This window comes from Centrocercus urophasianus, unplaced genomic scaffold (genome assembly GCF_019232065.1).
Source record: "Centrocercus urophasianus isolate 14NV4802_14NV808 unplaced genomic scaffold, USGS_Curo_1.0 seq_11, whole genome shotgun sequence".
Classification (NCBI taxonomy): domain Eukaryota; kingdom Metazoa; phylum Chordata; class Aves; order Galliformes; family Phasianidae; genus Centrocercus; species Centrocercus urophasianus.
The window spans coordinates 12,250,624-12,265,365 of NW_024884253.1; the positions used below are offsets into that span (position 1 = coordinate 12,250,624).

General features: G+C 41.9%; 1 protein-coding gene across 4 annotated transcripts in view; it reads left to right on the forward strand.

The window, feature by feature from the left end:
- The first annotated feature begins 1,470 nt into the window (after positions 1 to 1,470).
- ENPP2 (ectonucleotide pyrophosphatase/phosphodiesterase 2) overlaps positions 1,471 to 14,742 on the forward strand; it is a 70,694-nt gene continuing 57,422 nt past the window's right edge. For 3 of the 4 annotated variants that reach the window (XM_042838060.1, XM_042838008.1, XM_042838017.1), the window contains exon 1: positions 1,471 to 1,701. In XM_042838060.1, coding sequence (XP_042693994.1) covers positions 1,471 to 1,701 — 231 coding nt within the window. The remainder of the gene's footprint in view (positions 1,702 to 14,742) is intronic. The other variant, XM_042838051.1, reaches the window with a different exon arrangement.

Below are 14,742 nucleotides of genomic sequence, written 5' to 3' on the forward strand. Positions count from 1 at the left end.
GCATCCACAGCCTCCTTGGGCAACCTGTTCCAGTGCATCACCACCCTGTGTGAAAAACTTCCTCCTAATATCTAACCTAAACTTCCCTTGTCTCACTTTAAAAAAGAAGTAGGGAGGATGGTATGGAGGGTTGTGGAGAGAGTTCACAGAGGGATTAGGTTTAGTTTTGGGGATCTATAGAGTGAACAAGCACACAGTTTTTATGGGCAAGATGTGGGCAACTTAATCTGAAGCTTTGCTGGAAGTGGGTGACCCACTCCTGGTTTCAGCTGTGCATCTTTTGTAAGTCCTTTCCATTGACATAAACCTGCAGTGCACCCCAGGCTGTAAGGGGCCCAAAGCCAACCAGAAAAGCTGACCTCCAGAGAGCTCTGTGGTTAAGTGTGAGCAAGTTGCACACAGTGCTGAGCATGCACAAAGATCTCTACAAGATTTATGACTTGACCACATCCAGCTGGAATTTGGTAGGGATGGATGAACGTATTCACTTTAAAAAGGCCATTCTTCCCTGATCCCCCATATCCAATCTCTTGCTTCGAAGGTATATAATCCTGTGATTTGTTCATGGAAAGAACAGAGAAATGTGTATAATGTCAGTACAGCGAAGTATTCACCCTTTGTTTTATTCAGAAAAAATGGTTGGCATATTTTGACTCAACTTAAAAATAAGTTTAAAAAATCCACAATGTTTCCAGCACAAAAATGGCCAGTGAAAAGTAATAAAGTAAAACAGCCATTCTGTCAGAGCAGTAGACAGCAAAAATCAAGATCTTAGAATGGAAAATGTTATTTAGCTGTCTAATGAAATAAAGAAGCCCTCCAAGGGAGCTGCCTTTGAGTGGCTACAGCTGCTGTGTTTGCAGCATCCCCATGTCATGGTGACAAACTCCTTCATCCCTCTATCTCCAGCACAGCTACAGCAATATCTAGATTTTACATGTGCTAAATACTGACAGCTTCCACTTTGTGTCCTATCAAGTAAGAAACGTCAAAAACTCTTTAAAAATGACTTTAAATTTATAATACAGGAATTCGTTTTCAACAAAAGTATCCTACAGATCTATGGAAAAAATGAAAGAATGTTCTTATCTGGATGCACACATTTAAAACTCAGCTGGCCTGAGTTTGGAAGTGGCTCAGGGCACCAGATTGGAAGTTAGGGCTCTCTGGATTTGTACTTAAATTCCTAAATGCAGATAAAAGCAGTCCAGCTAGCAAATTCTGGTGAAAGACTTTGAAAGTGAAGAAAATAACCCTATCCATTACTGAATAGCACTATTAAATGATTAGAAAGGGCTCGACACCACCTTGTTATCTGCACATGACCTCTCCTGAGGCATTCGTGGCCAAAAAAAAAAAAAAAAAAAAAAAAAAAAGAACAGATTAGGCAAGAGCATCACTCCGCTGCATTTGAAAGCGGATCTTCAGGACAGGGACGCTTTCCATAGAGTCATTTCAGGCAAAGGTCACATGTGTGCATATAAAATCAATCCTGAAAGCAGTGCCTTTGTCCCCAAGCTCTGTCCCAATGGAGCCATTGTCCTGCGGGGCAGCTGGCACCCTGACTCCAGCTCCCAGCCCAAGGCGGCCGGGCAGCTCCCAGCAGCCGGCCCGGGGCCAGGGCAGCCGCTGCAGGGGCCGGGGAGAAGCGAAGTTTCTGCGTCAAACCTCAGCCATGGAGAAAAAAGACCCGCTGGTACGGTAGGCACATCCTCCCTCCCCTTCTGCCCCGTGTTTTTCTGCCTTGTGGCAGTAGGCTGAAGTAAATATAATTACAAGCAAAGTCAGGCTGTGAAGCGGCGTGAGTGTATTTCTGCCAAGCGCAGCTCGGACTGGGACTTGGCAAGCTGAGCGTCCTTTCGATGTGCATTTAGGGGTGATGATGGGAGTCCTCCGAGTCATAATTAAAGTAGAACACGTTATTTAATGCACAGAGCAGTAAGGATATTTAAAAAATCACAGTAGATCTCTTACAGCTTGTTCTGCTTTATGTAGATATCCTTCCCTCTTAACCTTTTAAATTTAAACTGCCTTTCTTATCTTATTACCCTATGGCAGCGTTAAAATTGGCATCCAGTACAGACACAAGCAAAGAAATGTCTGTTTTGTTTGTACTGACCTCCTGCAATATTAACGTCACGTCAAGAAGTGATGATGAGTTCAGCTCCACATCACCTGGCATTTGATTTGTATAAAATCTTCACCATCTGTTGGGTGTAAAGGCAATCTGTTTTAAATAAGGTTCCCATTACAAGCACCTCTACCTAATCCTTGTTTTCCTGAAAGAAATGGATAAAGTTTCTTTAATCACTGCAGTATTACAATATTTGTGTTTGTTTTTCCTAACTCCCCCTGCCAAAGATGCAGAGTGCTGATTAGAGGTGTAAGTCGATAAGGAGTTAACAAAGCCATGCATACCTTGCAGTGCTCAGCATGGTCGGAATTAAAATGATTTTTTAAAAGTTTGATTCTGAAGTAATCATCATTGGTTCCCTTTTCTGAGTCTCTTTGGCTTCTGATTTGCTTAGATTTTAATTGTGATTTCCTGCAATTACTTCTGTCTCTGCAAGCTTCCTTTCAGTGTCCATCAGCACTGAGGGTGCTGGGTAGATAGCTGGAGCTCTGTATAACTAAAAGAAAACAAAAGAGCCTGACTGTGCTCTGAGCTGCCTATGAGTGACCTGCTGATCTTTTAGGGATTATTATGGACATTTTTATATTAAGAAGGAGCTTCTTTTGAAGTGCATAGCTGTAGAAATGCTTCCTCCCAGCAGGTTGATCTGCATAGCGTGTTAAGAAAATAAAACTACTCCATTTTGTATGCTACAGAATTTTGCCTCACTTTAGAGCATGTAGTACAGTGCTTAAACTATGAGTTTATGTCACTGCTGTCACTGCAGCAGAGGTTTGCAATTACTCCTAAAGGATGCTAGCTGAGCTCGAATGCCAGACAGATAAAGATAGGTTAGTGTCATTCTTGAAAGCTGTAACTGTTAGCAGCAATGCTCACGTAGCATCCTTAGCCCGAGTGCTACTTGTAATCCTTCCCACATCAAACTGAAGTGGAGGTACTGAGTGGTTCTGAGGGAACAATGACAGGTGGTGGCATGAGACCACTCCTGGCAGTGCTGGAGCTAGCACCACCTTGTCTGAATTTCCATTTTGAGTGCTCCTTCATGTTGCTTCACCAAATTAACAACCACAATGTGACTGTGTTCACAGGATGTCAGATCTCACAGGCTTTCACTGTCTCAAAATCCATGAAACCGTGTGTGCTCCACTCACTTTGAGTAATGGATGACAGGGTCACTGTCACTTCAGTACACAAGGAAGTATAAACACATAATTACATGTGGTTCCTGTTGGCATTGGAGAATGACTTTGCTCTTCTGTACTGTTTGAATTCCAACAGGAAGATCCATAGTCAGCAGTCTTTTGTCCTAGCAGCCTTCATATTTCAAGACACTGATTTTCTTCCAGAAATGAAAAAGTCCTTAGAAGTTTCAGTTGCTGAATATACAGGAATAATTCAGTTCAGAACATGAATAACTGGATGAAAGATTTAAAATGTAGCAAGTATGCTTAGCTCCTGTGTTCTGTTTCTGAACTAAATAGAGCTATTCTACTGCAGATGGATCTTCCTCACTTATGCAACTGGAGAGAAATTGTGTTGCCTCTTCAATACAATTCCTGTCTAGTTCAGTCTCTTTCCATTTCTGTAGCAAACTTTATGCCTTCCTTCCACTCTTTCTATTGTGAAGTACTTCAGAAATCTGCAGGATTTCTCCTTTGTTTATCTAATTTCAAACTATTGTGTGAAGATTTTTTAAGAGGAAGCTGTGGTGGGTTGGCTTGGCTTGGCTGTCTGCCCGGGACCCACCAGGCTGCTGTATCTCTCATTCCTCAAGAGAACAGGGGAAGAAAATAGGGTGGAAAAGCCTGCGGGTTGAGGTAAGGACAGGGTGGGTGAATGTACACCAGTGTGAGTTTCTTCCATGGGCTGCAGGGAAACCCTGCTCCAGTGCCCCCATTCCTTCTTCCTTCACTGACTTTGGCCCTGCAGCACCCCTGCTACCAAACCCTGGCACAGACACGCAGTAAAGATTTTAACCCTCTCATTTTGGAGGCCACCTCTGGCTTTGCTATCAAGCAACTCTTTGCTGGTTTTCACTTTTTAATTTAATTTAATTTTTTTTTTCCTAGAGGGTTGCTCATCCTTTAACATAACCTTACTTTATACTCCCACGTCATCTGGTAGAAACCTGCACACTACTGGCAGAACATGGCCAGAGCTATTCCTGCCATTCTTCTGCAGAAACCCTCCCTCCTGCAGCAGTTACATCCCCTCTCCATTACTGCAATTTCCTGTTTTATTCTCTTTGCGTCTCTTTATAGAAATCAAGAGACTGCTGCTGGTTCTTTAACAGTACCTTCATCTGAGGCCCTTCTTCTCATCTCTCTAATGCTCGAAGAACTCAGGATATATAAACTATCCTGGATAAAAACACTTTTTGCATGCAGGCTTTTTGACCTAATAACAGTTTCTGGTCTTTATATTGGCACCTGCCAAAATCAGACAGATGTAGGACAAGGCCAGGGCACACTTCCTACACTGCTGGGCTGTGCTGCTTGCACTTTGTCCAGAGGTAGCCCATGGAGAGGTTGTTTACACACAAGCTCACCCACCAGCTCATTCTTTTGCCAATCACTCCAGGTTTTCCAGAGAGCCCAGTGCAAATCTGGGACAGGATCTGCTTCCCTGGGCACTTTGCATGCAGCATAACAAAGCAGATGGGAGGAATATGGCCTATGGACACCCCATCCCATCCCTATGTATTCACTGACTAAATTCCAACAGCTCATCTCTGCCAGGATTGCTCTAAACTGCCCAATTTACGTGTAAGTCCTCAAGGCAAGAAAAGGCAGGAAAAATTAGCAATGCTGACAAATAAAACGGCAAAGAGCTTAAGATAATTTAAAAGTAGAATTTAATATCTGCAGAATAGCTGCTTACACGTGCTGTATATTTTTCCCTGGGAAAAACTGTTTCAGTTGTACTGGCTACGTGTGCCTGATGGATGTGACACTGATGAACGCAATATCTTGAAAATGCTTTACGGGATGAAGAGAAAGAATTCTGATGAAACAGTGCACTGCAAATAACTAAGCTTGAATCATCTGTAAGTTCTTGTTTTGCTTTCTTTACAAACTGCTACCAACAGAGCTAAGGTGGCAGTGAAGACAACAGATGAACTCAGGACAAGGTTGTGCTTAGGGTAGGGCAGAGGAAAGGGATCACTGCTATGAAGTTGGGCGAAATTCCTTTGGAGCTGATAGCCCTTCATTCAGCATAAATGTAAGAAGTCCTTAAGTGCCTTTTAGATATCCAAAACAATAGGATTCCTTTCTGTGCTCAGGGAAACTGCATTTTTTTGGACATTCTTTGTAAACGACAGGATTGTACCAAAGAATTTCTTGATGCCACAATCTAAGACCTCTATTAAAGGAAACATGTCCAAAAGGATTAATTATTCAGGTCACCTGTGCTTCCCCAAATAAATTCAATTCACCTACATAAGCTCTAATTTTGTTATGTCCTTCAGCCTATATTGGACATATAGGACTCCCCTGCAGTCCCTCAAAACAGGAAACAAAAAGGAAATATTTCCTCTTTTGGAGTCTCCAAAGATCTGTCCTCCTAACATACTGTCTCTTTTCACCCCCAAATTCAAGGTTAACTTTTCTGCCCTTGCATCACATAGGTTGGAAAGTAAATGTTCTTTAAGGTCCTTCCAACCCAAACCACTCTGATTCTATAATTCTCTGCCAGCCAGCCTAGCATTTCCTCAGGGATGCTGGAATACAGCTCTGACTGTAGTAGGACATTGGGTGCCTCCAGATATTGCTGGCAGCATTAAGTCTAGCTTGTTTGCTGAAGCTGCTGCCTCTCCAAAGACCTCCCACACCTCTGCTCTATGCCCTCTGTTCTTACTATGTAACAAGCAGTTTTCCTTGTTCAATTTTTTTTGCCTTATATCTTCTGAAATCATCTATACAATCAAGCAGATGTTTCAGCAGGCTCAGATTGCCTACAAACAGGGCTATGAACATGGGGTTTGGTCTGATACTCATTTGCAGAACAGCTGTTGTGACTTAAGCTACTATAGAGGAAGCATGTACGTGCTCCTGCTCTTGTCATAACGCAAAGGGATCCAGGTTTGCTCCAGGGATAGGGATCCACCTTTTATGACTTCACCTAAAGGTATTTCTGCTCCCTATCAAGTTCCACTGCTCATCCCTGCTCCTTTACCCAAGATCTGTTTATTTGTTTTTCATTTTATATGTAAGGTGATTTTATCATAGAATTCCTCAATACCAAGTTGGAGGGAAGATTAGCTGAGCAGTGAAACTCCTTTGGTTGTTGCAGTGCAGTGCAGAGGGGACAGGGAGAGACAACTGGAGTGGGCGACTCTTCACCTGAAAGGGATAAATGTTGAGCTTGCAGATGTCAGCAAGGGCAGCAGGCCTTTCCTTCAGCTGCCAAAGATGGGAAAAAAAGCTGAAAAAGCTGGAAAAATAGCTCTTCACCAGAGCTCTATTTTACTCAAGTCCATTTTACATTGCATTAGAACAGGCACTGCTTTCAAGGGTGTTACGTTGCAGCATCTTGGAGAAGGGGCAGCAATGAACAGAAGAAAGAATACAAAATTAAACAGCCCCAGCTGTTCTGCAACCTCTATATGAATGCCCAGGAACATCTGTCTCTGCTCTGAGAAGCTTCAGCAAGTATAATTTGGAGTTGACTTTACTTGTGTTTGCTGTGGAAAAGGGATTTACTGGGGTGGGGAGGAAACATGCATCTCTTTTCTGTGAGGGCTGAGCAAAGCCGGGCTTCTTTTATTGTACAGCAGTCAGAAATCATTAAACGGAAGAACAGATTAATTCTGAAAATCTTGTATAATTCGATGGAAAAAATGAATTAGAAAAACAAAACCTAAGTCTGTAAAATTATCCAGTTTAAAATATTGAAGAAATCTGTTAATAAAGTGGCCGGTTTCACTGCAGTCACCTTGTTTAATCCATAAAAAATGACTCTTTGTTCCGTTCCAAAGTTTTATGCTAAATAGATGCAAAAAGAATTTACAACAACAACAGCAACAACAGAAAAGGGCTGATAATCCTTGAGTAAATCCGTGCAAGCAGAGAGTTGCATACTTGTGCTTTCTAGCACTTTCCTTCATGGCTCTTTCTTATTTTTTTTTTCCCATATTGCACTCCTGCACAGCTTGAAATGTATTCAGTTACACATTATGATACGGGTAGGAAAAAAAAAAAAAACAGCAATGGATTGCATTGTTATGTTGTTGAAACGTTGCTTATACTTTTCTCACCCTGAGAATACAGGGAGTACTGTTCCAACAGGATGTTTTTCCCTTTGTTCCTACATTTGTCATCTTTGCACTCAGCCGTAATCAAAAAAAAAAAAAAGGGTTCAGAAGCAGTAGCAGCTTGCAGCTTGCTGCTGTCTACAGCAAACATGCTACTCCCAGGTCTGAGAACTAGAGCACAAAACTCATTCAACTGCAAAAACCAATGAAAGAAAGGATTATTTTTTTTTTTAACTCACATTGTGACCCTAGGTAGGAGTGGTGGGATGGTTGGAGTGAGAGGAATTGAAGTGATTGCCAGCCAGTCTATGGGATTGTTCAAATAAGAGCAAAGATGCTGTAAAGGGTTTGGAGCACAAGTCTTATGGGAGTGGCTGAGAGAACTGGGATTGTTCACTATGGAGAAGAAGAGGCTCAAGGGAGACCTTATTCTCTACAACTGCCTGAAAGGAGGCTGTGGTAAGGTTAAGGTTGGCCTTTTCTCCCACGTAACAGTGATAGGATGAGAGGCAGTGGCCTTAAGTTATACCAGGGGAGGTTTGGGCTGAATATTAGGAAAAACTTCTCAGAAAGAGTGGTGAGTTATTGGAACAGGCTTCCTGGGGAGGTGATGGACTCACTGTCCTGAAGGCATTTTAGAAATGTGTAGATGCGGTACCTAGTGATGTGGTTTTGTGGTATGGTGGGGATGGATCAACAGTTGGACTTAGATGATAGTTCTTTACTATGAGAGTGGTGAGGTGCTGGAACAGGCTGCCAGAGAGATTGTGGATGGCCTCTCCCTAGAGGTGTTTGAAGCCAGATTGGACGGGGCTCTGGGCAGCCTGGTCTAGTATTAAATGGGGAGGAGGTTTGTGGCAGGAAGGTTGGAGGTTCATGATCCTTGAGGTCCCTTCCAACTCTGTCCATTCTGCAATTCTGTGATTCTATGATTCTGTGATTCTCTGATAGAACCATCATAGAATCAAGTCCACCAAGGTTGGAAAAGGCCTCCAAGACCATCAAGTCCAGCCACCCACCTACTACCAATATTTCTCCACTAAACCTTGTCCCCTAGTACAACCTCTTGTGGCTCTGGGCAGCCTGGTCTGGTGGCTGGTGACCCTGCACATAGCAGGGGGGTTGAAACTCGATGATCATTGTGGTCCTTTTTAACCCAGGCCACTCTATGATTCTGTATCATTCTATGATTCTATGATCTAAATCTGTCTTGAACACCTCAAGGTATGGTGATTCCACCAATAGGCAGCCCATTCCAGTGCCTGACCACTCTTTTGGAGAAGAAATTTTTCCAAACATCCAACCTGAACCTCCACTGGTGCAACTCGGGGCCATTCCCTCTAGTTCTTTTGCTAGTTAAACTGGAAAAGAGGCTGACCCTAACCTCACCACAACTTCCTTTCAGGGAGTTGCAAAGAGCTATAAGGTCTCCTTTGATCTTAGAGTGCTTTTCCAACCATGTGATGGTTCTATGATTCTATGAAGCCTTCTGCTTCATTCAGGTGTTCGCAATCGTTAGGGACTCAACGGTCTGTCCATCTACCAAGGTGCACACCAATGTGGTGGGTGGTAAAATGGCGTTTATTTGATCGCGACAGGAACTTATATAGTCTCACACAACTTCGTCTACGCCCCTCTCCTTCTACGTAAGCGCTTGCGTTACTACTTCCTTATCTGGTTACTACAGGCAACCACTTGTGGGCGGAATCTTTCCGTGACCGCCGCCTACATTCTATGACTGCTGACAGGTGCCTAATATTTGGACTGTACCTGCTGGTTTTGTTCAAACACCTAATTCCTCTTCGTGGCTGGGGATATCGTCAGATTGTGGTATAAAATGAGTATTTCAACTATATGACAAAGCATTCCATCTAGAATGGTTCTGCATCTGTGAGAGCGTTAGCTGTGTTGTCATTTTATGGATTTTTCTTTAAGCAGCAGCCTGTGCAGTTGCTATTGTATCCTCCTCTGCATGAGAAATCATGGGGACATTCAATGAATAAGATCCAGAGTGTAGCCAGCTTTTAATAAATGTGTAGGCTTTTCTGTTGTTGTTGTTGTTTTGGTGGTTTTTTTCTTTCTTTTTCCTTTTTCTTTCTTTTTTTTTTTTCTTTCACCAGAGTACATCTCTTCTTCATCAGCTATTCAGATTTCTTCAGAATTTGTTTTTAGTAGACTACCTTCTCTTTGTATTGGACTAAATGCACCACTGCATTTAGTACTCCACTTTTGTAGGCCCTCTGCAAATAAAACAGCACTGAGCTGGAATCAGACTTGTGTTCACATGAAGTAGGTTCAAGCTTCAGATGGCCCATAGCTCTTTTCTGTGTAACTGTAGCTCTGTCACAGCCTGTCGCAGGACTGCAGCACTGCAGTGTAACATACCTTCGTGCATCCATTCACAGTGCCAAAAAAGCTTTCATAGGTACAGGCATGGGTTGCTGTAAGAGCAGGCAGTTCTTCAGTCTTGAAATACCTCCTTGTGCAAGTGCAGAAACAAAAGGAGAATGTTCCCAAATGGGGACATGCCGCTGCTGGTTGAGGAAGAATCAAGCCTGATCTCTCTTTGCTATTTCCCCAGAACATGCATTGGTGCTGGAGAGCACAGATGGCCAAAGCAAGTTGAGAATATTATTCTCAGTGACGTATCTCTTTAAACTGAAATCAAATAGAATTTTGCTGTTTAGAAAATAACTTTTTTTTTATTTTTTAGATTAACAAGAAGAAAAATATCAATTAAAATACTTTTCTTGATCCAAATGCCAAAAACTTTTTAAAAAAAGAGATTTCAAACAAAGACATAGAAACTCTTGTTTGGAAAAGAAAACAAACTGAAAGTAAACAACACATTATTAATTATATCCACATTTTACTTGAAGAGATTAGCACTTGGAAGCTTTTTAATCATAACCAAGCCTTGAGCTTGGAAAGAGTGCCAAAATGAAGTTTGGGCTGAGAGTAAATATATATTTACATAGGAGAGCTATCTTACAGGATTATTGTAGAAGTTATCACAACTTATTTTATATATCCAGGAAGTTCAAAGCTGATATTCTTCTGAAAAAGGGTCAAACATGGTAAAGGATGTTTGCACAAGTTACAGAAAGAAAGTAGGAACGTGGTTTGAGGTCTAGGAAACCAGCTTTCTTGCATCTTTAAGTAACGCTACCAGCTTTGCTCTGTTTTTTTATTTTTCTTTTCTCTTTTAGCTTTAACTCATTGTTCCTAAAGGACTGTGGTTTTCACAGAATGGAAGAGATTGTACACTTTGTATAAAAAACAGGAAATTAACAGTGGTTATGTAGGCACACATTTGCTACCATATAAAGCCATCAAGACATCAAGACAGGCTGTGGTAAACTCACAAGTAAAGTGCTTGTGCTGCTTCTTAATAATAACATTATGCAGAAACTGAATTCAGAAGGTGTTAACATATTTGAAGGTGATGAAAGCATGTGTGTTGGAGTGGTGTTTACGCTCTTGTTCTTGTATGTGTGGTTCTCAAGGACATGTTAACACGTGTTGGACCAGCTGGTCTGTTAGGTGCCACACTGCTGGAAGGAGGGCGGCTCTCAGGTAACACACAGCTTTCTACACTTGCCTGTTTTTTATTTGACTTAGCTGCCTTTGCTCACAAAGCTTGCTTTGCTTGTGTATGGTCACAAATGTCAGGTGTGTGTGTTGCACTATTGATAATGTCCTTCCATGGGCATCCCAGGCAGCTTCGGGAGCTGCAGTGCTCTCACCAAACTCACAGCTCTCTCTCAGTCACTGAAGCAGTCATGTATGATGTGGGGTGTTGTGGAGTTTATCCTTGTATTGCATTACACCTTCCTGTTCTCACTGGGCCAGCTACTGGGATTTCAGTCCTCATCCCAGTGAGGATGAAGCAGAGCATGATCCTCTTAGGTCAGTGGTATCTCTTCTCTCTCAGGATAGGCAGCAGTTTAGGCCAGGCGTGTGGACCTGTTACACCTATGTTTCATGCAGGACCTTGTTTGGTAGCTAACCACCCAGGAGGGCAAAGTGAGGAGGACGGCATGTGCCTTGCTGCTCCTTCTCAGCAACGTTCAGTCTGGATTTGGGCACTCCCTGTGGGCCTCGTATAGGGTGCTCAGAAATGCTGATGGGCCTGTAGGTGCCTCAGGCACATCTTGCCTCAGGTTGGACTGTAGAGAACTGCAATTTTGAAGACTGTAATTTGTCCATGATCCTCCCTGAGGGTCTGCTGCCTCTTTACAGATCTTTCTGGCCCAAAAAGTCTTTCTCAGCCTCAGCTCTTTGGGTGCACTTGAGCACAGGGTTTGCATACCTTTCCCTTCAGGATGTTGATGAGCAGACAGATAATTGATGAGGCATTCGTTAAGCCCTCAGGCACTGCTGGGTGGTGTTTTGAGGCTCTTCATAAGCAGGCACTTTCATGAGCGCAGCCTGGCCTGTGGGTCTTCCAGTCTTACAGGGCAGCAGCAGACATGGTGGAAGAGCCCATCATCCCTTGGACTGATGCCCTCTATAATGGAGATCACCTTCTTGACAAAATGGAGCTTTTCCATGTACGAGGAAAAAAGATCCTTGCAGAAGCTTCTGTTATTCTCACCACATGTTCAACAACCCAAAGAAGGGACAGTCTGATTCTTGTCTTTCCTAACTGCTTCTTGTGCTCTACACCATGCCTCCACCTTCACATATCTGTATGAACATCTGTATCCTTACCTACCCTTTAGGAATGGATTGCATGTTTTTGTTTTCCAGTACAGCTTGCCAGCCATTTGAACTTTATCCCTTGCTGGAGAATACAATTCAGTTTCTGGGCTCCTGTATGGCTGTGGCCTGATTGCCGGGCTTGTCTCTGCTGAGGTGCTGTTCATTGCAGGCCATTGCCTTCCCTCTTGGCTCTCCTTCTGTCCTCTGACACTGATGGGCCTTGTCTCTTCATCATGTTGGCTTTGCTGAAAATATTGGGTGTTTTCAGTGAAGTGCCTGCATCTTCTCACGTTTGCTTCAGTTGCTTCCACTGTATGTGTATCTCAGGGCACTCAGTTTGGAGATTGCTGGAATTCTGTGACATAGTTTCTGTAGCTTATCAAAAGATTTTGTGATTAGAAATTTTTCTACCTAACAAAACTTTTTTTCTTGGCCGCAACTATATTGAAAGATGTTTATGGAGGGAGAGATCAAATTCACATTTCTGCTACTCGTGTAGCTATCAACTACACTGGAAACATTCATGCTGGTCCTCTTATTTAATTGCTCCCAGCAGTGCACCATGGAGATGAGGAGCTAAGAGGGCTCATTTCTTCAGAGCCTACTCTCCATTCCCAGCTACTGACTCAGCCAATGTACTTGATATCTCTGTAATTTCCTTTCTCATTAAAAAACAGAAACCAAGAACAAAAACAGACACAAACAAACAAATCACAAAACAAAACAGGTCTAGAAAAAGCCAATTCTATATAAGACAGTAAATACTGCCCTTCTTATATTAACTCTGTATATTAACAGAGATAAACTAACTCTGGAACTGTCATAATATGAATTTCTCATTTAAAGTGTCACCTAGTGGCTGGTTGGAAGTTCAGCACTCTGAAATAAGCATTTACTACCATTACATGTTTTAAGCAGACATAAATGCTAAATCCCCATGCTCATGGATAATAATTGATAAAAATGCATTTCATATTCTGTTGATCTTGTTAAAATCCCCTTGTCATGTGTTTAATTTAAGCCCTAAAACTCATACTGAACCACTGCGTGACCAAAGGGTCAGGAACATATTATTTCTACTCTATTATTTCTTTTTCTGATGAGTAGAATGGAAATTAATTGCTAAAAAGTTAATTGCCAGTGCTCCCAGCAGTGAAATTTTCCCTGAACAAAATAATTAAACCTTGTTTATGCTAATAGGTTCCTTGTGCATCTGCGGGGTGGCTTCAGGCAGAATCCTTGTTACAAAAAGATGATTGTGCATCTGAGGATGCGGTCAGTTCAGAGCTACTGGAAAATGTGTCTTACATAACACATAAGAAAAATATTAGCAGTTTCAGGATCGCTGTCATCTATAGTTCTCAAAGGATATTGCAAAGGATGTTAATTAATATAACGTACTTGTAGTGTGAGCCTGGAAATTTACAATGAAATTCTCCATTAACATGAAATCGTGTAGTTTATAAGCTGCAGATGTTACATGAATGAAAAAAAAATCTATATTTTTACCTGGAGAAACCCATTCTGATATATATTTTGGTTTTATTTCTTGCTTCATTTTTCTGGGTGGTCATTTTTAACTTTTTTTCCAAAGAGCTAAGCATTTGTACATTAGGAAGACATGCAGAAACTGCACGGGCTTAGCATCTCTGAAATTGAGGCTAGATATGTTGCCTTGGTCACTCAAAATGGACAACTCTATTTGAAAATTCAATTGTGTTTTGCCCAGGATAACTTGGTGATCTGAGGATCCCAGGCTGGAAGAGCTCAATCTGCTGATTGTCATGCTTTACTCATCAAGTCATGAACTTCATCAGTTGTGATAAGTGACACTGTAGAGTAATTAGGTGTGTGCTTGGTTTCCTTTCTGCTGCTGACACGCACTGCTGTAATACCTAGCACTTGCTGGTGAAGATGTTTAAGCAAGGATATATCAGAGGCTAAGAATGAATCATGTTATAGGAAAGCTAATACAAAATCTGGTTATTACTCTTCTCTAGCTCTAGACCACTATACACAGGTCTTTCAGTTTTGTTTTTGTTTTTGTTTTTGCTAGAGAAAGACTGCCTTCAGCACATTATGCAACCTGTACTTCAGCTGCCTATTTCATCTTCAGCCAAGGTGGTGATGAAGCAAACTTTAGAAAAGTCTTTACTTCAGACCCCTGATCTGTACAAGGGGAGGAATACAGTGTCCTGGTACAGCTAAGATTGAGGTCTTCCCACGCTAATAACATTTCCCTGAAGCTTGCAATGCAAAGATACAGCTGCCCAATGGATCCTCTCTTGGTTAAAAAACTGCATTAAAAAACATAAGCTCTGAGCTACGGGTGTCAGGCAGATGAGTTGGGAGAAGCAAAGAGGAGACTCAGCCCTGCAAAGCTATGCAGTGGAGAGGGACAGACACTGCAGCAGCTAAAAAGTACCTCTCAGCAGAGCTGCAAAATGCGTGTGCTTCATATTGCAAGATGGCTTAAAGAAATCTGTTAATCAATGCCACTATATAGTATGACAGTGTTGCAAGAGAAGATAAGTCTGTCAATAGGCTTAACAGCCTTGATTCTGTCCCTTTAAATGCTATTGTTAGTAAATACCTTAATGAAGGGAACTCCCATCAGAAAAAAAAAAAAAAAAAAAAAAAAAAAAAAAAA